This window comes from Anarrhichthys ocellatus, unplaced genomic scaffold (assembly GCF_004355925.1).
Source record: "Anarrhichthys ocellatus isolate YVR2014 unplaced genomic scaffold, GSC_Weel_1.0 scaffold11, whole genome shotgun sequence".
NCBI classification, from domain to species: domain Eukaryota; kingdom Metazoa; phylum Chordata; class Actinopteri; order Perciformes; family Anarhichadidae; genus Anarrhichthys; species Anarrhichthys ocellatus.
In genome coordinates this window covers 7505946-7529749 of record NW_022280041.1, presented here as the reverse complement: position 1 = coordinate 7529749, position 23804 = coordinate 7505946, and the positions used below count along the sequence as shown (strand labels likewise).

Sequence of the window (23804 nt, the reverse complement as noted above, 5' to 3'; positions counted from 1 at the left end):
TCGTCCAAAACACAGTGGGTGAGTCTGTACCTAATGCAGTTTTTGGAGGGAGAATGTAATAGTTTCCTACTCTTCTCCATGCTGAACTTACCTTCTGTGAGTGACGAAGTCAGAGCATTGACGCCAAATACTTACTGTACTTATAATATAATAGAATGTAATATAATATGATACAACTCCACATGAGCTGGCTGTCTGAATTGATTTCAGAATACATTACAGAAAAGTGCCTCTGACTTAATCGATAGGTGTCTGTAAGAGGAACGCTGAAGATTTAAGTGTGCGAGGAGTTCACAAGCTCAGTTGTGTCTCAAAGCACATTGCACTTAAAAGTCTATGTTCAGCAGCTAATGTATGTGGGTGGTGTTTCAGTGATTTTTCATGGATTGGCTCGACAGATGATCGTAACTGATCGGATGGGAAGTCTAATCCACCCAACAGTCAACAGCATTCAGATTTGCATTCTGTTTACATGGGTCACTGTGCTCAACTGTAACACCTTCAATTAACTGAAACTATTGGATCTGTCACTGCATTTAAATGCAAGCTTAAGCCCATTTAGCCGAAGACCAGGGACAAGTCGTTTGCATATGATATATATAAATGTATGACAGTGACTGTACGTCATAGCATAAGTAAAATAATTGCTTTGAGCAGTGCTGACAAAAATTCCGCTGTCTGGAAGACATTAACACTGTGTGGTAATAAATTCAGGGTAGTTAAGGCGATGCTGTAATGGCTGTGCTGTGGTATGCATCATCCTCAGCCAAAGAACTCGGGACAGAGTTTTAAAAAGGGGTGCAAAAAATGCTGCTTAAACGCTCATTTTGATCTGTAATAACAATTTAAATATCTGAAATGTATACCTGTCTTGTTAATTAAAATGAATCGGAGGGAAGGGCCAGGGTAGGTACAGGACATTGTTCCCGAAGCTATAGTTGGGTTTTATGGATATTTCTGATTCACAGGCATCCCAGCAGAGTGTCCCTGCTGGTTTTTAACACATCTGTTTTTCTTTCTAACTGCTGCTGTCATGGAGCCTATAGTGGCTGTGAATAGTATGACAGAGATTTATTATTTGTCTTCCCTTTGCTATACTTGGAGGCTGTATTCTTTCTTTCTTTTTGGAAGAATTACCATCAGTGTGTGTTTGATTCACGCTCCTTATAATTAAGCACATATCTCATTTTGGCCTTTTTGAAAACTGGTTTGTAGCTGAAAAAATGTAGTAAATTAATCGGGCACAAAAAATATGTTGCAAACACGCCAGCTGCCTATTCTTACTGAGGGCTGGCAATTGTTTTAGGTGCTCATGAATTATGATAACTTTGGTCCCTTCCACCAGTTAGTAACATCTTTTCCAATACCTCCTAAATCAATGACATTCCCATGAGCCTTAGCTGTACTTTGAGTGTAGTGCTAATTAGTGAATGTTATGATGCTAACACTCTAAGCTAAGAAGGTGAACATCCATAGGTTAACATTGTGTTAGTATGCTGATGTAAGCATTAACTCAAAGGGCTGCTGTGGCTGAATAAAGCACTGCCTACATGGCTATATCACACAGTACTAGTCTTTTGTGATATAGTGCAGATACAATACTGCACCTGGGTTTCATTACAGACACCTTTTTTTTTCACTTTGATAAAACGTTTTTCTACAAAACACTGTTTCTATTCTCACTTAAATGTTGTCTATAGGCACAAGAAGCCATTCAGAAATGTTGCTGTGCTTTGAAGCAAAAGCCACATTGTCTTCCAGCAATTCCCTCTCTCACTCTTTCTGCTTCACAGAGCGGTTCCCGCTCTCCTCCTCCTCCCCCTCCACACACACCCCTGTTCACACTCTGTTGATCAGCTCAGGAAAGGGAAAGTGCTTGTGTGAAACCTGAGGATCACTTGCAGACTGAGGAAGCAGAGAGTGCGTGCACATCGTGTTTTTATCCTGCAAGGTAAGATGATGCTCAGATGAACAATTTATAGCAGTTAGCCTTCACACTCGACCTCAATTTCTGTGCATTCATTGAAGGATATAAATTTGCGATGTGAGAGCAAACCAAAAAAGTCCTCTAGTCAGAGCAGTTGATGATCTGTCGATGTTTGAAACTTTTGCTCTTGGAATGGGACCTTCAGGTAGAGTATCACTAGGTCGTGTTTTATTTAGTAATGTCATACAAGTTTATTTTACTCTGCGATGATTATCTGGACACAATCGGGATGTTTGCTGGTTTAATTTGACAATCTATCAGTGTGAGTCGGCAAAGGATTGCAGGTCAGTTTGCATGAAGACAGTCTAACTGGTACATTTACTTTTACCATCGATAGTCCTAGAAGAATAACTTGCCTCCTTGAAACTAAGTATTTTAAAGGGCATGCTGAAATGTCTTGCATTTCATTATGGCCATGCATAACTGGCAAAAAAAAATAAAACATACCAAATTAGCATATGTTCTCAGGTGTATTGACTGGACTTGACAGTTTGTTTTGCATGCTGCTGTGGCTATTTGTGTTTAGATGTTTACCAGAGGCAGCTAAGGGGTCATTACTTTAAACACGCAGTTCTTTGAGAAGTACCCAAATAATTAGGCCTGTATAGAACTTACTTAGTTAAAGTCCTTGCAAATAATGCCACACTATATTTATAAATAGAGAAGTTCCAGCCATGTGTACACCAAAGAAGAGGACCCAGTGGAGGGAGGACCTTCAGCACATCCGTAAAGACCACGGCTTCTCCAAGAAATTCCTGATCAACTGCTGCCTGGTGCGGCGCATCATCACCTGGGCCTCCCCAAACCCAAAAGGTACAAAAACCACAGATATATGGCTACAGATGGCAGCTATGATGAACCAAGGTGGTGGAATGTGATTTAATTGCCTCTCATTCGTTGGATAATTGGTTGTCAAATTCTTAGTTTAGTCAGAGTTAGTCTAGATTGTTGTTCCCAGGTCCCTGGGATTAGTAAAAGAGATTACCAGATTAGATAAAGTGGCTAAATATGTGGATAGATAGATAGATATATATAGTTTTCTGCAAAAGGGGAATAGCTGTGTTTTTGGGGTGTGTGTAGTCAATTATCATTTTGCACGGATAGCAGGGGTCGAATATCAGCCTTTTTCAGAGGAAAATAAACATTTTCTAAGGCTAAGCACTGACATGTTATTTATGCATTCTGTAGAAACCGGTGCCTGGTGAATTTGTCAACTTCAAAGGGCAAATTAGAATCTAGGGTCGATAATGTATTTATCACATATTAAGTATTATTCATTACATAAAGTATTACAAGTGCAAAATAACATTTACTCTTCTTTCCTATACGTAGTCAAAAGAAAGTGGAGAACTGCAGAACTAGGTCCGAGAAATATTCGAAGTACAGTGTGCACTTAAAGAGGACTGCAAAAACCACTGAGTAAACTAATTACATGCATTTGAGATTGGATTTAACAGTAACGCTATACACTCATTAACTGTCCCGAGTTCTGACTAGACAAGATGCAGCAAAATCCCCGGAGTCCAGAATGAACTCTGTCCAAAAACCGCTCGGGCTATCGTCACCATATGAAACACATTAATGTGGTATTGGTCAGTCGGGCAGTTAAACAAAGGGATAACACTCGGCTGTCATTGGCCAAGGCCATTGCATCACATTTAGATCCGTCTGAACTTGAATTAAGCCCCCTTTCTTAATCGAGGACATAATTAAAAGTTTTCTCTTTGAAAGCAGATTCATGAAAACTCAATTAGATATTGACATTAAAAAGAAATGTGTGCTCTAATTATTAATCGTTATTTAAGTTGGTGTTATGCACATAAACTGTAGGTTGATATATTTAAAATCATGAAGATTGGTAGGCTTTTCAATATGGCTTTTTTTCTGTCTTGTGTAGTGTGCACTTCATTTTTCCAAAATATTTTTGTGCAAAACTTTTTCAGTTTTATAGTGTTTATTTGGCCTCAGTGAAAGTTATGAGATTGCAGTTTCTTTGCTTGTCTTCTATTTTCGTTGTTGCCGTTGAGCTGATTGTTTCATAGCTCAGTGACATGTCAAGTATTACCATAAACCTGGAGCTTTTAGGTGTTCCGCATTGATATGGCTTGTTAGATAAACGGGTATTATTTAGAATGCTATTAAACAGTCATGAATTGCACTGTAGGGACTAAATGACATCTGCAATGAAGATTTTTCTGCAGGGGAAAAACAACAATAGAAGGACTCTAAAACAGCTGTTCTTCATGAATATGAATAGCAATATTATGCATATTCATCTTTCTTAGAAAAATATGAAACTTTTCTCATTTTGTATTGATAAGAGCGGTGTCGGTGGGGCAGGTGCGGTTTCTTGATCGCATAATCAGTGTAGTCTCCTCTTGTACTTAGCTTTGGTTATTGTGTGTGTGTGTGTGTGTGTGTGTGTGTGTGTGTGTGTGTGTGTGTTGTGCGTCTGCACAGTTATCATGAAGGTATCCCTATGATAACATGCGAGCTGGCGGCCGTATTTGGAGCCACACGGGGACCCAGGTGCTTCTGTCGGGCACTTTTGATTTTGACAGAGCACTTGCTTCGACTTTCATTCCGTTCACTGCTCCTTTTTCACTGGAAACGTGCTGCCTCTGTCCCAGGGCAGGGAGCTAAACAGGACCAGAGTGGTATTAAGAAAGACAGTAACTTCTTACGATAACATTGAGTTTTCGACCCTTTTAGTTGGGTATGAAATTGAAATTTCACCTGCCAAACTGCCGAGCACTGCTGTCAGTTGTGGATTTCAATTTCAAGTGACGTTTTTTTCTGAATTTCTGAATTTTATACAAACATCAAGAAAATCATGACTTATAGAGCACAAGTTAAAGCAGTACTGTAATAATAAGTTAACAGCAACATTGTTTGTTCGTAGGTGTTCTTCTCATAAGATGGCGTCACTAACTAATAATATTATTCATTGTGCTGCCCAGAATAAGCTCTCGGCATGCTTATGATCGCACCATAAACCTGCCAGATGGCAGTAGTACCCTCCGGATGAAAAGAGGTGAAGCGGGTGTTGTTAGAAATACACAAGCAGAAGGCCCATGCTGTGTCCACGGACCAGACCTCCGCTGTGAGAGAGCAAGGTACAAATCCCTGCTGTCGCTATGAAGGAAATAATGACATCCAGTCCTGTATGTCAAGATTTTACTGTGTTACAAAGATTACATTTACACTCAATGGGAGGGACAAAAGCTATACTGTTCTTGTGAATATTATTAACTATTTATATATATATATGTGTATGTATATATGTATGTATATATATATACGCACACACGCACGCACGCACGCACCCACACAGAGAGAGAGAGAAACATTGTAGACACCTTATGGTAGAGATCCTTCGCTGTACTTCATGTTTACTGCCAGGAGAGGGCAGCAGGCTACAGAGCAAATGAATGATAACCATGCTCATATACATCGTTTCCTGCATTCAGAGCAGTTTATTACCAGTGCCTTATATAATTGTTCCAATTTAAATATGAAGTAATTTAACGTGATTCATATGGTAGTGACAATACAACATAGGATGTATCGCTGAAAATGTACATCATTTGCTGCAGCGATGCCTGAATAACACTGAAAGAACAACACTAAGCCTGTATTCCGATTAAAGTTGACACTGTTAACTCTTAATAATGCAACATACTGCAGCTATTAACCTGGCTCACTTACAACATCGACAGCAGTGCAGTCTAATAGAATCCAATGCAACAACCCTGCATGACAACACTCCGCCTGAACACATCACGTGTCCTTTTATCACTCTGATAGTGATACTGTCATAAATTCTGCGAGTGTCTGCACTGCAGTAGTAATTCAGTTGGCCCCAAATGCACTCACTATAGCTAAGATGCGTCTCTTGCTGATGGATGGTCGACTCGAATTCTGCTTCATGATTGGACGTTCAAGACGGAGCATAGAGCGTATCAGTGTTCATCAGCAGCAGCTATCAATCGTGGGATCTGCCAACCTGTTTTATTTTTCCCTTATTCCAAAAGAACATGCTGCTCAATGGAAAATCGGTGCAGCGCCATTGAATTCCCACCTTAGGACTGCCTGTCAGGGACATGTCCTTCAAACAGCACAGAAATGGCCTGGAAATCAACTTATTTACTGTTTTGGCCAAGTTAACAGTAATGTTACCTCATGAGGAAGTTTTAAATGTAAGGCTGCATGTGTTCCTTAATCAATTTTATTTGTCAGACTAACCCCTCTGGCTTTTGGGAATTCTACTCAAGATGTATTTGATAACTTTACATCTAAATCCCACCGCTTCCCCTCACTGATTGAGTTAAATTGCAGAGTTTTTTCGCAGTGTGATACCAAATCCCATGATGAGAAGTACTGCTAAAAGGACCCTTAAACCTTGAGAAATGATACTAATCACCATGCTGCTCTACTTTGGAGATAATGTTCAAGATCATTAAGAGAGTCCTGGGGTGTGTGTCCTTGATGAGAGCGCTTCTCTCCAGTGCTATATAGCAAGCAGGATTCTTCTGAATGAGAAATCACAATTTGGTAGGTCACATGTCTGCTTTCGGTAAAGCATCTCACTTTTCATTTTAATCTATTCTCCCACTTGGTCAAGAGTGCAGGCCTCTGTAGATCTGAAGTGGAAAGAGAAAAAGGCAATGATGGATTAAAGGGGAAGTTGAGGCAGCATGCAGCCTCTCAGATCGGAGAAAATGGGAAGAAGAGAGATTGCCATGGGGACTGCTGGCTGGCTCAGATACATGTCTCACTGTTGTCATTCATTTGATTCATATGTTGTGAAAATGGTTGCAGGAGAACGAGGGAGAAGGGATCCAACAGTGATACCTTTCCCTGCCATTAATCTTATTCATGGCGCTAGCTAGTACCTGTGACAGCCAGGAAGAAAATACTGCACCTTGTTTACAACTTTATGATCATCATTGCTTCGTCATGAACGGCAGAAACGTCTCCCGCTGGTCATCGTGCGATGCAATTAATGCTCTGCCTAACAATTCTATAAATGGCTCAAATATCACCACGCCGAAGGACACATGATTCGAGAAACACTTTCCATTATGTCACGCAACAGTGAGCCTGCCGTTCTTTGTCAGACTTGGCTATGACCCACGCCCCTCTGTTGATAAACCGGGGATTAGCAGCTAACAGCCAGGGATTAGTCTGAGAATAGGCGACCCCAGCAAACCGTGTTGTTTTGTAAAACACCTTAAAGTAGCCTGTTGACAGACAATAACACTCACACTCTACCCTTGTCAATTGGATACAGCTAAATGAGATGCCGGGTGGTTCAACACGTGACAGTGTGCTGGTTATCGCTGTAACCAAGCCGGGTCCTTTTTGCCAAGCTATACCAGGAACTCCTTCCACACAACATCATTTATGCAATCGTTGAGTGTTTTTCCACAGACTTGGTAACTCTTAGTTTCTGGGAGGAGGCCATGTGTAAGCATATGGACTGCTTTATCCCTGAACAAACAAAACAACACACAAAAAACGAATCTTTAACTTTTATAGTTCCATGACAGCTACGAAATGAACCCTGTGGTGAGATCGTTGTCTGAGCAAAATATCTTTGGATTCTGGAAAGTTGAATTTGTCACCTTGACACTTGATGGGGAGTTCTCTCCATGTCCTTACATTTTATAGACGCAACCATCAATTAAAACGAAAGATCAACAGATACGTAAATCAACAATGGAAAGTAGAAGTTAGAAAACCTTCCAGCCGGTGCTCACTTCCCTGTTAAATTGAGCACGGACCATGGAGCTTTGAAGGTTCCTAATCTAACTGCAGACTACAACATTAGTTTTGGAAAAGTTGGTGTGAGGCTGTGAATGTCATTAATCATCAACCTCTTCTGCACAACTTATCCTGCACCTGGCCACCGTCTTGTCCTTGCACGCTTTCCTTTGTCCTCTTGTCTGCTGGTGATGCAGCCGTTTGCCGGTAACCTACTTCAGTCAAGTGTTTGTATTCCAGCAGCGGCCCGGGCCCCTCTATAAATAGGTTACCCTGATTGATACCCGGTACAGTGAAACCTCGTAAGCGCTTTGGCTGCCGCAGGGCAGAAATGACTTTCTTGTGTCTGTCACTCTGCTTTAACGCACCTGTCCCTGTCACGGTCTAATTTATCTCCCCTGCCTGTTTGTCAGGCAGCATCCAAGCAGCAGGCAAAGGTTCATTGCCAGGCCTGAAAGTCGATGCAAATTCAATCACATCCCCACCTGGGATAGCGTCTGATAAGGTGTGATGTATTTAATGTTCAACATAAAGGATAGGCATCTCCAGCCTATTGTAATGAGGTATTTCGGGATATATTAATGCCTTGAGTAAAGGTATTTCACAGTAATCTGTAGCATTTGCACATTTCCTAATTAAAATAACACAATACATGTCAAATGTATTCCAAGTTCAAGATCATTTTTACAAAGCTTTTCTAGTTTATGGACTCGTGTGTCTGGAAATAAAGTTGAATAATCACTTGTAATTAATTAATCAATTATAATCCCCCACACACAGAGATATTAACAGTTTATTTTTCCTGCAGCTGATTGGCATGAAACAAAGAACTGTATCATAAGCAGCAGTAGGAGGCTACAGAAAGTCAAATCTAAGGATAGCGATGTCATAATGCAGTGTTTTCGAGCACATGCCCAAGGTTTTTATTTTAATAGGCAACACTGCAGACTGGCTTAGGATATCTTCATCGCAATCTTTTCTCAAGTATTACTTTGACTCAAATGCAGATTTTTGCCACGCATGACAAGCATGTCGCATGCCATGTTGGTGACAAGTGGAGAACAAGGTGTGGGCACTGTCCCAGATGGCTGCATCAACCTGTCACTGTCGGAAGAAAAGGAAATGAGATTGAAGTCCTACTGGGAGCATCCCACTGAAACTGCCAACCAACAGTGCATGTGTTTGCAGAATGGTGTTGGACCGTATCGCAGAAGTGCACATTGGAAATATTTTGACATTTACATGCCATTTTGTGATGTAAAGTTGCAAGCAGATTGTAATTTTGGGACAGTTTGGATAGTTTTATAGGCAATGCTGTTTAATTGTCATTTCCCTGTGTAATGCATCTTTAAAGGAGTGTTTATTCTAGCACGTTGACTTTAGCTGTTCCTCACATTTTTTTACTTCATTGATAAAAAATAAATAAATGGCAAGAGTCCACAAACTGAGCAGGAAAGACTGAAGCATGATTTGGTATAATGTGAAATGGAAATGGACTATCTGAGGCAAAAGTGCAGTTAAAAAACATTCAGGAAAGCTTTGAGAGAGTAAAGGCCTTTACACACCAGGGTGGTGGTGGTTGTTTTTTGAGCGATTTTTATTCGCACATGAATATATTTTTTTTAAACTGTTTTTATCACAAGTACTTTAACACAGAACGTGCTAGTTTTCCTGGAGCAATGCTCATTTTTCTTAGCTTTCGCACTGCGAATAAAGCCATCAACCAATCGTGTTGTGCAGAACAAACATATTCAATTCATACAACACGGAGGCTCTGTGGTCTGAACTGAGACGGCAAACTTTATTACTCCTTTCAACCTTGACTAATGCAGCACATGCCAGATCCACTCCTTCTGTTCGTACCTTTCACAGTAAAACCCCTCGACACTGCGTAAATATTTGCCAGTGGGAACTCAAATTCACTCAAGAGCATTTCACCAAAAAGAAACTCAATAGAATAGCTTACATTAACTCAGGCTATACAACAGTTTACTTCAGAGAGACGGCCAGACGCTGCTCTGGGTCAATAGGATTCAAGAAGACGGTCCTTTGCCTGCGTAAATGTATTTGAACCTTTTATTTAAAAAGTGCTGCAACTGACGGTTTATTCGTCCTGCCCCCGATGTGTAAAGGCCTTCGAGAGGTTTTTAATGCTATTGCCATTTGAATACTCAGTTTTATGTTCCATTACCCTGCAGTTAAGCCTGTGGGACAAGCAAGCAGGGTAAGATACTGTGGAAGTGGAAGCAAATCAGACCACTGCAGCCAAGAGAGACATCTGCGAGCAGATACATGGTAGAGAGAGAGAGAGAGAGAGAGAGAGAGAGAGAGAGAGAGAGAGAGAGGTAATTGGCAGGCTAAACATTGGAAGGAACAGATAGGGGACAGTGCATGTACAGGAAAAGAGACGGAGACTGATGGCTGAAGGTGGACGCTCTGTCCGAAAAGTGATATTTTACAGCATAAATCTGGCTGGCTGCAACAGAATGAAAACCTGCTCCTCTGAGACACAAGAGGACATTTTTTTTTTAACAGCCTGGAGTCTGCTGCAGCCGCACTGATAAACCTGGACATGTTTACCGTGTTCATCTTAGATTAGTTTGTTGGATGCTAATGTTAGCTGATACAGGGCTACAGGTTTACCTGCTAGTAGCACAAGAGTTGGGATCACCCACGCTTAGTTCTCTTGGAGGCATGAATGTGTACAAAATTAAATAGCAAACCATACCGTAGTTAAGATAGTTCAGTGTGCACCAAGGTGGCGGACTGACTGATATTTCCAAGCAAGGGCTACGGCGCTTAGCGGAAAAAGGCTTGATGAAAAAACTTTCATATTCCTTAAAGGTGGGTGCTGAAAGAAATAATGTTCTGATACCAGTACGGAAATGATAGTACATATTGGCATTATTATTGGAACATTTCAACCAATACTGAGCCCTATATTGGAATTGCATCTTAGCTTCTAGTCAGACTGAAATGATCAGTTTCCCTAGAAACACCAGCCAGTGCCTTGTGGCTTGAATTGCTTTTCTTGTGCTGTGAAAGAAAGCTCACTTTGTTATCTTTGTGTCATAGTGAAGGTCCTTTTCTTGCTGTACAACTGTAAATTGGTGTCTTATTGGTAGCATCGACCCGATCCAGAACACTCTTTTTTTCTATGGTATTTCTCGGTTTTTTCACTTTCACAGAGAAGAAGGTTAGAAGTTTCTCACCCATGCAGCTACACATTAAGGGCAGCCTCTATATTTGCTGCTCCACTAATGGCACCCGTCCTATTTGTTCTCGCTTGGGGGAAAAACCAGGAGTATCGGTGCTCCCAGTGGACGAGGCCTGTCCTTCTTAAGTCACTGTTGTAGTTTGTGCAAGTCGGTCCGTCGGCAGACGTACGCACTGCAGAAATTGGGTCAAGAAACCACCCAAAATGAGGTCATGGAAAATGAGCTCTGGCCTGCAGAGCTTTTTAGCATGGCACAATATACGCTTTGTTATGACAGTTAACTCCGGCTTAACACTAACAGAGTCACTCGCCAGAATAAATTGTCTGCACATGAGTTCTTGCTGTGTGTTTGTTTGACATTGAGGTGAAGTAACGGCACCTATTCTGGAGTAATAGTTATTGTTCATTACACTCAGGCTGTCGTGTACAAGCCTGGATTGGTGCAACTTGTTCAGTATCTTTAAATGATTGAATTGACTGTTAGATCATCAAAGAGATTCGTTACATTCAGTACATTGCCCATACATCCAGACGCATGCAAACGGTGCTCCACGAGTTGGGGAAATGGCATCTTTTCTGAAAACAGAGAATATTCGCTCACCACATAATCGCCTTGTGATGCATTTTCTCATACTTCGAGGAATGCTTACTGGTAATCCACTTCTGCTGATGAATTTCTAACATGATGGCAGTGGGTAATGATCATTTGTACTGCATGGTGGTGGATGTAATTTGCCTATTCCCAGGGCAGCAACTAAGTTGTTTTATTTTTCTCATCTTCAAGGCAGTCATTCAGTAAATAGCTTTTTACAAGAGAGAACAGTGTTATGTCCCCTGGTGTAAAAAGGTTCAAGGGAAGACTTCATGTGTAGCTGCAGAATAAGGGAATTAAAAGTTTGTTGATCGGATGACCATATTACCTTCCTGCCACATCCCAATTCCTCTGTGCGGCTTTTATAGGCACACAGTTGTTTACCTGTTACTTACTGTAAGCTCTGAACTAATCTTATTTCAAGAATTTCATTTATATAATAACTTTTCTATCATCTGAGGCTACGATGTGAAATGTATTTCACATCTTAAAAATAAAGAAGGAACCAGAGCTGTGACCTGTGAGGCCTTTTTCAGGAACAAATAAGTCGATGGAGGTTGATACTCTTATTTGCTGAGTGTGTTTCTGCTCTGGGCTGGTTAATGATGGAGGCGACCATACGCCAAATCCTGATTGTTCCCCGGGGACTTTGAATGACTTTACTAGTGATGTAATGGGGACTGTAATTTGAATATTGAGCAAGGCAATTTCATGCCGCACCGACTGTACATGGCAGGCCTCCCATTTGATTACTGTAATAATGTGGAGTATACTAGGAACATATTTTTCTAGAAAATGCAACAGTTACACAGACTGTAAGATATACAAATTTCTAGCCGTCTAGCTGAGCACAAATATTGCCAATGAAATCATTAGGATTCATTAACATCTTGTGTTCAATAATGACTGATTTAAAGGTTTTGACCTTCTGCCCTATTCGGGGGATCTCTGATTGAATAGGTCTCATGAGAGAACTCTGGGTAATAAACAACTCTCTCTCTCTTTGTACAGAATTCTACATAAAACATAAATGTATTCACAAAAAACCTACATGTGCTTGAACAATTGCTTAGAACCAGACATTCACTGTCCCCAGAGGATGAATACTTGCATGTCTTAAAAACTGCTGTATGGATTGTCATGTAATTCGTACAGACATTGATGTGCCCCAGAGGACGAATTGTAGTAACTTTGGTGATCCCCTGACTTTTTCCTCTATTGCCATCATTCAAGTCAAATTTTTACATTTTTTCCAATGGTATAGACATTCCTATCAGCTTCAGCAGTGCATTGTATTTAGTGCTTATTAGCTAATAGGCAGATGATGGAATACCCAAAACTAAAATGTGATCAAGCTCAACATCTACATGTTAGCATTGTTGTTAGCTTTGAGCTAAAAACACTGCTGAGTCGACAGTCTTACAAAACCTTTGACATGAGAGTAGACTAAAAAAGTAGTAAAACGAATAGATAAAACATTTCCACGAATCATGTGCACTGACGGTTGTATTTAGTGTCTTTCATCAGCAAGTTAACAAGGACTGACCCCCTTATTGGCTCTATTTACCCTCACATTCAGTGCTCCTGAGAGATTGAGGAAAAGGCTGATTGGCTCCTACTCAGGAAGATTTACACAACCAACTGCCATATGATGACCATATACAACTAGAGTTGTGCAATTATTCGAACATTTATCAAAGTAACAATATTTAAAATCATGAGAGAATGAGCTGTTTGTGTTCCTTTTGAGGAAAAGGTGTTTGATGCAGCTTCTTAAACAAACTGATCAGCATGCGTACTGCCTGGCCAGTACTTTAAGATCGATGCACTAGAACATTTGATTTTATTCAAACCCAAGATCCTTATATAACCCCACATTATCAACAACAGTTGAGCATTTTCAGGCTGGAAATGAAAATGTAGAACTAAAGCTGTTTCCTCCTGTACCAACCAACTCATACCATTGTCAGTGTTGGACAAAAATAATACATGTTTTTTGTCTGTCAATGCAGTGTAACTCTCAAGCCAGATTTAGAAGTCAGTGAGACGTACCCTCAATCTTTCGGTACGAGTTCGGTTTTGTCAGAATTTTCTTTCTTGTGTTTTGGCCTTATGATTATTTCCATAACAATATTTATTGTTGCTGAATTTAAAATTCAACTCTATTTTAAATAGAAGCAGCATTCCAGAGTATACAACCATAATTTAAATGTCATCTACATTTCCCTGGTGCCATACTCTGCCCCCTTTTCCCCATTCAGTCATCTCCCAGAAGATATGTTGAGATTCATGATGTCTGTGACTTTAGTGTGCCATTGTATTTGAAGAACCGGCTGGCCTGAGGAACAGTAATTAGGGGTGGGGGGGGGGGGCCTGACACTTTCCAGATCATTATTGTTTTTGCTCTCAGTGAAAGCGTACGCTGACCCCTCACTCAATCAAACTAAGTGATGAGGTGAGTAGGAGGAGTTCATTACTGTCCTGGGCAAGATGATTTCATTCGTCAGATATATTGTGATTTCTTTCCCATTTCCTTTTATCATTCTCTCTTTCCTCTTCTTACCACTCTTCAATGTCAGAGATATACTCAGGCAGATCTTAAATGTCGCCAGAAATCCCCAAAACCCTTAAACTTTAAGAGAAACAGGCAAAATCTGCAACTAAGATTTTCTGAGTAAGTAAAGCAACATGTTTAACATTAGAAGATATTAGTATTAGTTGTCTTTTGCACTATTTTCTTCTACTTGTATGTATGTCTTTTATGGATCCTTTCTCTGTGCTGCTGTTATGAGGTCCCTTTCCTTCCAATCTAATGCACAATTTATTTAAACGCTTTATGCAGCTGTTCCTTTTAACAGCCTTTGCTTTCTTGCTGAGAGAACGAATAAAATGACATGTGAACAAGAAAGGAAACGTAATCATTGTTGCACACTCGATAAATAAACCGTACCAATAGGTAAAAACAAATCATAGTCGGACTTGCTCACTTATTTGCCTGGTTGAATTAAATTCTAATGAGATTTCCATTTGAAAGTGCACAAGTAATAATATGCTTGAATTATAGGCATTATAATTGGATTCATCTAACGACAAATCAAGTAATCTCAGTCTGACTGTATGAAAGTGTCTACGTGGGTTTGTCCCTTGCATAACCATAACATGATGGGTGTATTGCTGGGGACCCAAGGCAAAGCTTTTTTGAATTTGGTGCAGTGTGGACTTGTGATACGTTCAATATTGATAAACCGTATTATATATTATACAGTGCTCTGTTCAGCAGTGGAGGCGGGGATTCAGGGCTCTGCAGCATGTATTTCCCCATGTGTAGGACTTGATTGTAACTTATAACGTTACCACCAGCAAAATACCTCCGCTAATTAAATCCATGCTCTACTTTACAACAGCAGTGGTTCTGTCAAAGCAAGTGACATAAATACGCCTATTTGGAAATGATCTCCGCTAAGTCTGGTGGGTGAAATGGGCTTTGGCAAGTTTGTACATTCACCATTTTATGTAGATCACGTAAAGTAGAATGATTTCATAAGCACTTGGTTCCTTCAATAACTTTTAGTGCTTTAGCATATTTGCTAACAACCCCCCCGTTAATCGTTAAAGAGCGCTCACCAATACTAAACGCTGCTCTCCGTTGGGTGAACCTTCGAGCATTAGCATCACTGATCAGTGAAGTTCTCTATCAGGTCACCTGCATGCATTATCAAGCTACAGGGGCCATGCATTAACTTCTTTGCCCTCACTTTATAAGATGGACAGCATGCTCCTCTGTTTGAGAAGCCCTCCAATTACACAGGTCAACTGCTCTGCTCACAGATGTAGGCTGAGCTGTGGAAGAGCTGTCTTCGGTTCAGAGCGGCAAAGGCAGTACTTGAGACGCACCAGGCTTTGCCTCTGTTCAAAGACCGAGTTGCAGTCTAAGTGGTCGAAATCAGATGTTTTCCCTTGTGTATCATACAGATAGCATTACTTAATGATGTATGACGTAAGAACAGCACATTATGTCTGACATTTTCGTCTCTGATTTCGTCCACAGGGAGTCGAAAATCTGATACATGAGCAATCTAAAAAGTCTCATTAGATTTCATACAACTTTTATGTCCCCTCAGGACGTTCATAATCCCACAGCGGCGCCCTAACGTACACACTGTTGGCAGTAGTGAGCATGAAGGACATTGTTTAAAGGAGAGATAATGAGGTGTTGGACCTCCATGAGGGTTTTGAGAAATGCTTCATGCTAAAGTACCTATCATAACCGGTCCATGTTTTGAATATGCATATCAAAAGAAATGACTGAACAGGATCACAGGTGAATGTTGCTGCAATGTCACTGCAAACGTAAGAGCCTTGGGGAATGGTTCAGACATCGAATGAATTTAACAAAATAAGTCTTTGGGGTTTATTTTGGTCATGTAACCTTTTCAGATTGGTATTGGATAGTAGCACTGAAATCATAACGTGTGTAACAAAAAGAAACGCAATAACCGATCAAAATTGAGCAATAAGGCTTTCAGTGGGGAAGCAGCTTTTGTTTCAGGCATTAATACAATAATGTCCTTTGAAAAAGAGCTGTAAGTTAATTTACCTATTTCAGAGCCAGCAATTCAAATGCAAACGGAAATAATTCCAGGCCCCTCTCTCAGCTATATGTGAATGGACATACAAAGCGAGTTAGCCTTATCAGTGTCTTGTTCGAGAGCCTTCATCTCCCCAAATAGCCCCAGCCAGAGTTGTAGATAGACGCATCGAAGGAGTGATGACAGAGATGTACAGTAACGTGTTCTCACTTGGAGGAACGTGAGATTGCATTTCAGGTTTGTGCTGTTCTAAGTATCCCATCAGCAGATTCACAATGAAGGGGGTTTTATCAGTTTTCTGTAATGACCTTTTCAAAATGCCCGATTCTAAAGAATGGTAATGAATGCCAATGAAGAGTGACTGCAGTGGGGATCCTGATAAGCATTTAGAGAAAGCGAAATTTTCAAAACCTGCCATACGTTCAGTATGACAATCCATTATGCTGTTGCAACGCGGAGTATTCACACGCTGCATCTACATGGTCTGTAAAGTGCATACAACTGTAAATGGATTTCAATGTGAGGAGGCATCCCATATGCTTTTCAGCATTGCCCTCAGGGAACAGTTGTGCTAACATTAGTACACTGATGTCATCAGCAATTCATTACGGTCCTCGGATATCGACCCGGCTCTCATCTGTAGTGACACCCTGCATTGTCACAGCTACCGCTAACGTTATGATTCAGAAAAGCACCGAGTTGTTTTACTCGGTACATGATCTCAAAATGGTTCTTATCAGCAGCATTTTAGGACACATTATGTGTGGAAGTGTGCTTTCATGTATGCTTAATATTCTGTACATGTACAACACCGAATCAGAATTCCGCAATAAGGTGTCATCTCTTTGGGTTTATCACCTTGGGCTCATAATTGCCATTTCTTACTATTTCCTGACATTTTATAGAACAATCAAGAAAATAATCAGCAGATTTATTTGCAATAAAAATGATCTTTAGTTGCAGTTATATATTTAATTTACTTTATAAATCTAAAGCAGTGTGATGAAATAAGAATTAATTAAAAATACATGGTAATACTTCTTCAGGCAAAGCACAAGCTGTTGTCTTTCTGCTGAGTTAGTCTTGGTCAGCATGAAGAAATTATTATCCATCACTGCTCATTGATTGGTTCCTATATTTGAACCCAGACGGGCTGAAACGGGAATCCTACTCTGCTTTGATTCGTGTCCAGCCTTCACGTCTATTCCCAGAATGCTAACTTGATCTGCCGATGAAAATGCAGCATTAATTGTTTCATGGAGCACTTTATCATCACTAACGCCAAAGATCCCCTCAGACGTTGTTGTTTTTTTCCCCTCCTAATATGCTCTTAACAAATCGGCTAACCTTTTTCCTAATGACAGCTGAGCAAAATCGATAAACCTTTTTTTTCCTAATGACCGCATCTGTGTGCTTTATCTCCATAAAGGTTGCTATAGCAGCCGTTTAGAGTGTCCTGCATCTCCCGAGGCAGGGCTCTGCTCTCTGCTCCCTGTTGGCTGCACAATGCAGACCCAATGTTTAAAGCCAGTCAGTCTAGAAAACCTTTATTTGTACATTTCTGACATTGACAAACCCCAAACAATTCTTCAGATGACAACAACAACAACAAGACTTTGGCAGTCGTATTACGCCTTTGAGCAAAACCGTGAACTGCACTGCACCCATCCCGTTTGTTTATTGATAGAAAGTATGAGCCAGGCATAAATGTGAAACCCCACAGTTCACTCATCCTTTCCTTTTTCATGTTGATGAGGCAATGCGGTCATTTAAGGCCAGGTGCTAAACAATTTAGTTTCATTTATTTCCCGCTGCAAGTGATTGAGGTTTTAACTGCCTCTGTTGAAGTGATATGGATTCAGATCTCATTGCGACTGAACATTCTGACCACTTACCAAGATGTTTATTTATTTATTTGTTGTTTTATTCTCTGACTGTCTGCCTCTCCGCTGTGAGAATGTCCCATTCGACTGTCATTGTGCACGTTTGGCAATGCTGCATCATATTACCACCTTACCATCTTTTGAGGCTCGTGAAATTGTGTATGCGGTAAGCAATTCTGGGCCGAGAGCCCAGACTTAACTGTTCTATCAGAAATCGAATGCATCACCCTTAGTCTTCAGTATATCTACTGTTTCCAGTTATTTTCCCCCTCACTCTTGAAATCATCTGCAGCAGGAATGTTAATGCAGGACATTCTCTGGGGATTTATTCCTCCATAGAACCGTATAAACAGAACTGATGCCGTTATAGTCTCCTCGCAGCTTTCTACTTACTCAGTACAATGTCCACTATTGGATTATGGTGACTCAAGTTGAGGGGCTTTTGTTTACGTGCATGCTTTTCTTGGTTGTGCTTGGGAGCTGGACCAGTTTTCATGTACACATTGGCTTTTGTGTTCATGATATTGTTGCTTTTAATATGAATGCAAGCTTAACTGTTTTTCCTTGCAGTCACCTATTTGACAAAGGTGGAAGTTTGCCATTTTAAATATTTAAATTGGCACTGAAACAAATAGTCGCTTTGAAATTGCTGAACATACACGGTTACTAGCTTTTCAAATGTGAGAATTTGCTGTTTTGCACTTGTAGGTCTAGACCAATGTGATTGGCACTATTGAACAACTTGTAAAGACTGAAAGATTAATCAATGCATCATGAAAATACCATCATATTTCTCAATAATGGAGATAATTGTAAGTTGCAGCCTTAATTCAATGATTATAATAATGTAGGATGATATAGCATGGGTATAAAATTCAAGAGGGAGAACACTTCGGCCACATTACTAACAACTTTATTAATATGCTCGGTCCATGAGAGGTAACTGTCAAGGGCAAGGTCCACTAACTTCGCCTTTTCGCCTGATATGGATAGCTCCAGTTTAGGCTGAGAAACCAATTTGTGTTGTGACCCAAAGACAATACTTTTAGTTTTGGATATATTTACTGGTATATAGTTGCTGCATAATACACAGTGGAATCTTCAGCATACATTGTTATACCTGCATTTTTCAACAGAGGGCAAAATCATTAATAAAAACTAAAACAGGAGTTGCCTCAGAATGTCCTTGGGGTATACCACATACTAAACTACTACAATCTGTCTATCAAGACCCTCTGTGATCTAGAGGAAAGATAACTCTCCTTCAATCAAGTCGCAAATGGACTGAACACTTTTTAATTTAAAATGTAACCCTTTCAATTCAAATATAATGATCAATAACATCAAATTCGGTGTGAGGTTCCTGTACTGTCCTGATGACGTATTTACGTTTTCCTTGCTCGGCCAAAACTCAGCCGAGCTGTCTGTTGGTACTGAATACTGCAGATAGTGTTCATCTCTGTGTGCATGCTGGTGTTCAGCGATACGTTCAGGTACTGGAGGACGTTACACTCGGTGCCTGTCTAATGAGCCTGCAGATACTGTGCCTGCAGGGTTTGACAAGGCAGACTTTTGTAGCTGTGCTGTTAATGAGTTTTCTTGTGACGTTTATTTGACGGAAATAACAGTTTAATCGTCTCCATTCATTTTTCATGTTTGCTTTTCCCATGGAGCAAATAATAGAAGTGTTTTTTTGATAGAACACTAATAAATATTTAATAGAAAGTAGAATCATAATTCACGAGTCACAAACAACATATACAACTAAATTGCAGTGGTTAATACATGAGAGTAAATACAATATTATATTGCCTTACATCCAATCAATACCTGCACAAGCTGTTAACGTGCCTCCTTTAGGGGTATCCTTCATTAGGGGCAAGAAAACCCCCAAAATGTACACATTTGTTTGATAAATAGTACAAATCTGACATGTCTACAGCTGACCAGTTGACAACGGGCAGTGTCCTGCTCCACTCCAACAACTTTCCCAACCTTTTGCTGGATATTGTCAAGCAGGGGTAAGGTGAGTAGGTGGAGCACTTATCCGGCGCAGTGAAGCGCACTCCACTGCAGACGGGTGCGTTATAGATTGTGGCTCAGCTCTTGATGTTCAATTTAGTGGCCAGATTCCCCGAAGCTCCCAGTTTCTGGCCCGCACTGATGGAGATGTATCACTCACTCTCATTTCAAAGAGTCTCTGGTGCTTTGTGTCACAGCAGAGCTAGCTTCTGTGTAGATTTCTGATTTCCATCATGCGGTTTGTTTATTTAATGTCAGACATTTTCTCTGCTGTTTGGCATTTATACATTTAGCAGAGGATGTCTATGGTAGTAAATTTTGCCCCGATGTTTGACGACAAGCTGCTCTCTGCAGTTTTACAGCCGATCAAGCTGCTTTCACACAGGAGGGGAGGGGAGGGGGGGGAGCTCTCGGTGGTAATGGTGGCTCTCACCCCCGGCACCTGCAGTTACTGTTTTCTAGATGGATCGATATATCTGTCAACTTCTCCCTGAGTGGAGCCTATTTCATGTCCCTCCTGTCGTTGCTGCAGGGTGCAACATGAAAAAGCTCATGTTCCATCAAAGTCTGGAAAGACTGAAAAGTTTCTTTGGGACTTTATCTTCTAGAATGAGCTTCAGAGGGATAAGCTTCAAAGAGGTTTTAAAGACAAATTGACATTTTTAACATTATACTGTGAAATACTTTTTTACATTTTTAATTCCGTTCATGAACATAGGTGAAATCAGTCCACAGTTAACCAAGTAAAGTTGTCTGGTAGGTTTAAGGAGTGTCTCGACAAATTATTCTGCTTCAGGTTTAAAACTTTGATGCTTTAGTTGCTACAATTCAGATTGCATTTCATGGATTGATTCTTTATCAACACATGATGATTCATTCTTAAATTCTGAGTTTGTGCCTTCACACAAACCTGAAAGTATAAAACCCTCTTTGATCAGCAGATATAACTTGCACATGTGATTTGTCTTTAAACTTAGCCACACATCCCTCAAAGATTTCAGCATCTGTGTTTGTGTTGACCCCAGCCTCCTTATCGCTTTTTTTGTTTTGCCTCAACCATACTCATTAAGGTAAACATGACTCGTGTTAACAGATTTTCCTGACTGTATATGGACTTGGAATGTGGCGATATGTTCCACACATCACACTTCGCACTCAACAGGGGGGATGGGGAGCACTTGAGAGTGTAGGCTTGAAGGAAAAAAAGTGTGATTTTTAGTTAAATGCTGTGTTTCCTAGAAACAAATTGTAAGGTTGGTGAGTGTTAGTTTGCCAATCACACCATCTGTTCCCTTCAGAACTTGCGAGTTGGCAAACCTCATTGGACTCGGTTTGTTCTGGACAGTTGTGTCTCCTGAAAATACTCCAGTGTAGCTGCTCCCAGGTGGCTGCATGAATATAACTTGTCAATGTGTTTGTTTATCGGAAACATGGATGGAAATGGAAAGCGGGGACTGGATGACAGGTAATGGCATTGCACACAAGTGTTGTCAGGGGTTTGGTGGGTGGAATATGGACCGAATGCAATTCTTCAAGTGTGTATGCACAGAAACAGACACAACGCACACTTGGGGATATCGCACGTGTCCTTATTGTTTGTTGAACTGTAAAGCTGTCTGTAGGAACAACTGTTGCAGCCATGCCCTAATGGTGTGAACACAGCATTAGAAGACTGAGCTAAAGGTTAACGTGTCAGCTCGTCAGGTGGGAGGGGCTTAGGACAGAGAGGGGGGGAGCTGCAATGCAAGGGCAAATTTTTTAATATTTGCTTTTTCCAGAACACTGCCTACCCTGGGGTACCACTCGAATTACCTTATGCTAGCTATCTTGCTATGATAAAACGTTATTTCAGCCAGAATAATTGTCGGCAGCTAGAACTGAGAAACCTGCTTTTGTCAATGGTCAATTAAGAAAAAGCAACTTTGCTAACGACTGCAAAACAATTTTAAAAGTCATTGTCTATGTCATGTCCCCTGCCAAAGTCTCTGAAAGAAAGTCATGTCGCAAAGGCACTGCTACGCCCCACAGGTACCTCATAAATTATTCACTTAATTGAGACACTGTTCTAGTTCTCTGTGCTGAGCGACCCAGGAAGAATTTTCATACTTCAAGTCCTTGAAGTCTTTACTTCCCAAGCACACTTTTATATTCCTGCCTGTGGAACCATCCCCTCACTGCTCATTTCTGTCCAGAGAGTGTATGCGTGTGCGTGTGTGTGTTTGCGTTGACAAGAACTCCAAGGTCGGAGTCTGCAAAGGCTCTACATGGAGCAGGATTCACCAAAATAGACCTGCTTTCTGCCTGGTAACCTGTGGAATATCAACCCTGTTTCAGTGTAAATTTAAACCCAATCTTATTTCATACCTGTGCCCGTCAGCCTGATGGACGTGTAATCATGAGAAAAAGCGAACAAGTCAGTGTTTTCTTCGGCAAATTTACTGCAGAAATACGAGTGGAGCCAGTTAAAGGTTTGAGTTAATGACAGGCGTTTCAAATGGGAGAGCTTGGCATTGATGGATGAGTGCAATTGAGATACAGTGTGGGCTAATTAGTGGAGAAGATGATGCACTTGGTTGGTCCTAATGTCCTCGCAGACGCTGGGTGTAGCCTGTCAGTCATTATTAGTACTGACCTTGACATTTGTTCGCAGGAAATCTCACAAACATTGGCTCCACAGCTTCTTTCTCGACCCTTCCTTTGTCTGTGGACTTTTTATTTTTATTTTGACAGTGTATTTATCACTCCCTCAACCACGTCCCTCTCAAGAGCCCATGTTTTACCATTAACGTCATCTATTACTGTCACTCATTGTTTAATCCTTCACTTACACGCGATGCGGCGGCCCCGTAATGTACGGTCATTGCGGATTCATTGATGGACACTTTCCCCTTAATTCTCCTTTATATATCTCCTCCTCCTTGTGTGCTTTCTATCTCTCCTCTTCTTCTCCTCCTCCTCCTCCTCCTCTCGGGCCAATCAGACCACACCTCCATGGCAACCGTCAGTGAGTGTAAAACATCCACAGATGGTGCTGACTAGAGCGAGCAGCAGGCACACTACGAGATCAAGTGTGGGAGTGTGTGTTTGTTTGTGTGTCTGAGAGAGACCGATACAGAGACTCATTGGATAACCACTGTATTGTGAAGCCAACAGGGTATTCTCTTGTAACACAGAAGAAGAGTAGGAGCGTGTTTGCTCAGAGGAGTTGCAGGAAAAGTCTGAAGAGGAGTGAGTTGTGGGAGGAAGAAAAAAAGAGACTGAGAGAAGCCCCCCAACCTTCCCAAGAAAGCAGGAGGTAAACCACCGGTAAGCAAATATTCATGACCTGACAAAAGAAAAGCGTACAACATCAGGCAGCCTTACCCTGGAGCCGCTCAAGCCCAGACACACACACACACACACACACACACACGCACACACGTGAGCCCCCAGTCACTGCTCTCCACTCACTCATGATCATTGCTCCCGCCACACGCAGACACAAGGGCCACGCTGACACCACCAGAGGAAAGGAGGAGAGAAGAGGACACTTGTCCTGTCACGGGACCTTGTCAAAGTAAAAGTCTTCCTTGGAATTCTTTTTTTTTTTTTTTTGTTAACCCTGAAGCGAGGGCTCTCCATTTGTGCTGACCTTTCCAAGCACCCTCCCTCCAAGGAGCAAAGATGAGCTGCAGGAAAAGGTGCAAGCGGGAGATCTTCAAGTTCGCACAGTACCTGTACAGACTTGTCACCGGCACACTTAACACCG

At 41.0% G+C, this 23804-nt stretch overlaps 1 protein-coding gene across 4 annotated transcripts in view; it reads left to right on the top strand.

Annotated features, from left to right (window-relative positions):
* Positions 1 to 23804, top strand: part of kcnip4a (potassium voltage-gated channel interacting protein 4a) — a 109947-nt gene that overhangs the window by 11576 nt on the left and 74567 nt on the right. Inside the window, exons 1-2 of one of the 4 annotated variants that reach the window (XM_031850864.1) lie at positions 1 to 1951; positions 2649 to 2800. The exon at positions 1 to 1951 is cut by the window's left edge and continues 5013 nt beyond it. The exons of 1 other annotated variant lie outside the window; for it this stretch is intronic. In XM_031850864.1, coding sequence (XP_031706724.1) covers positions 2662 to 2800 — 139 coding nt within the window. In that variant the 5' untranslated portion in view covers positions 1 to 1951; positions 2649 to 2661. 2 more of the 4 variants (XM_031850863.1, XM_031850868.1) reach the window with 2 other exon arrangements.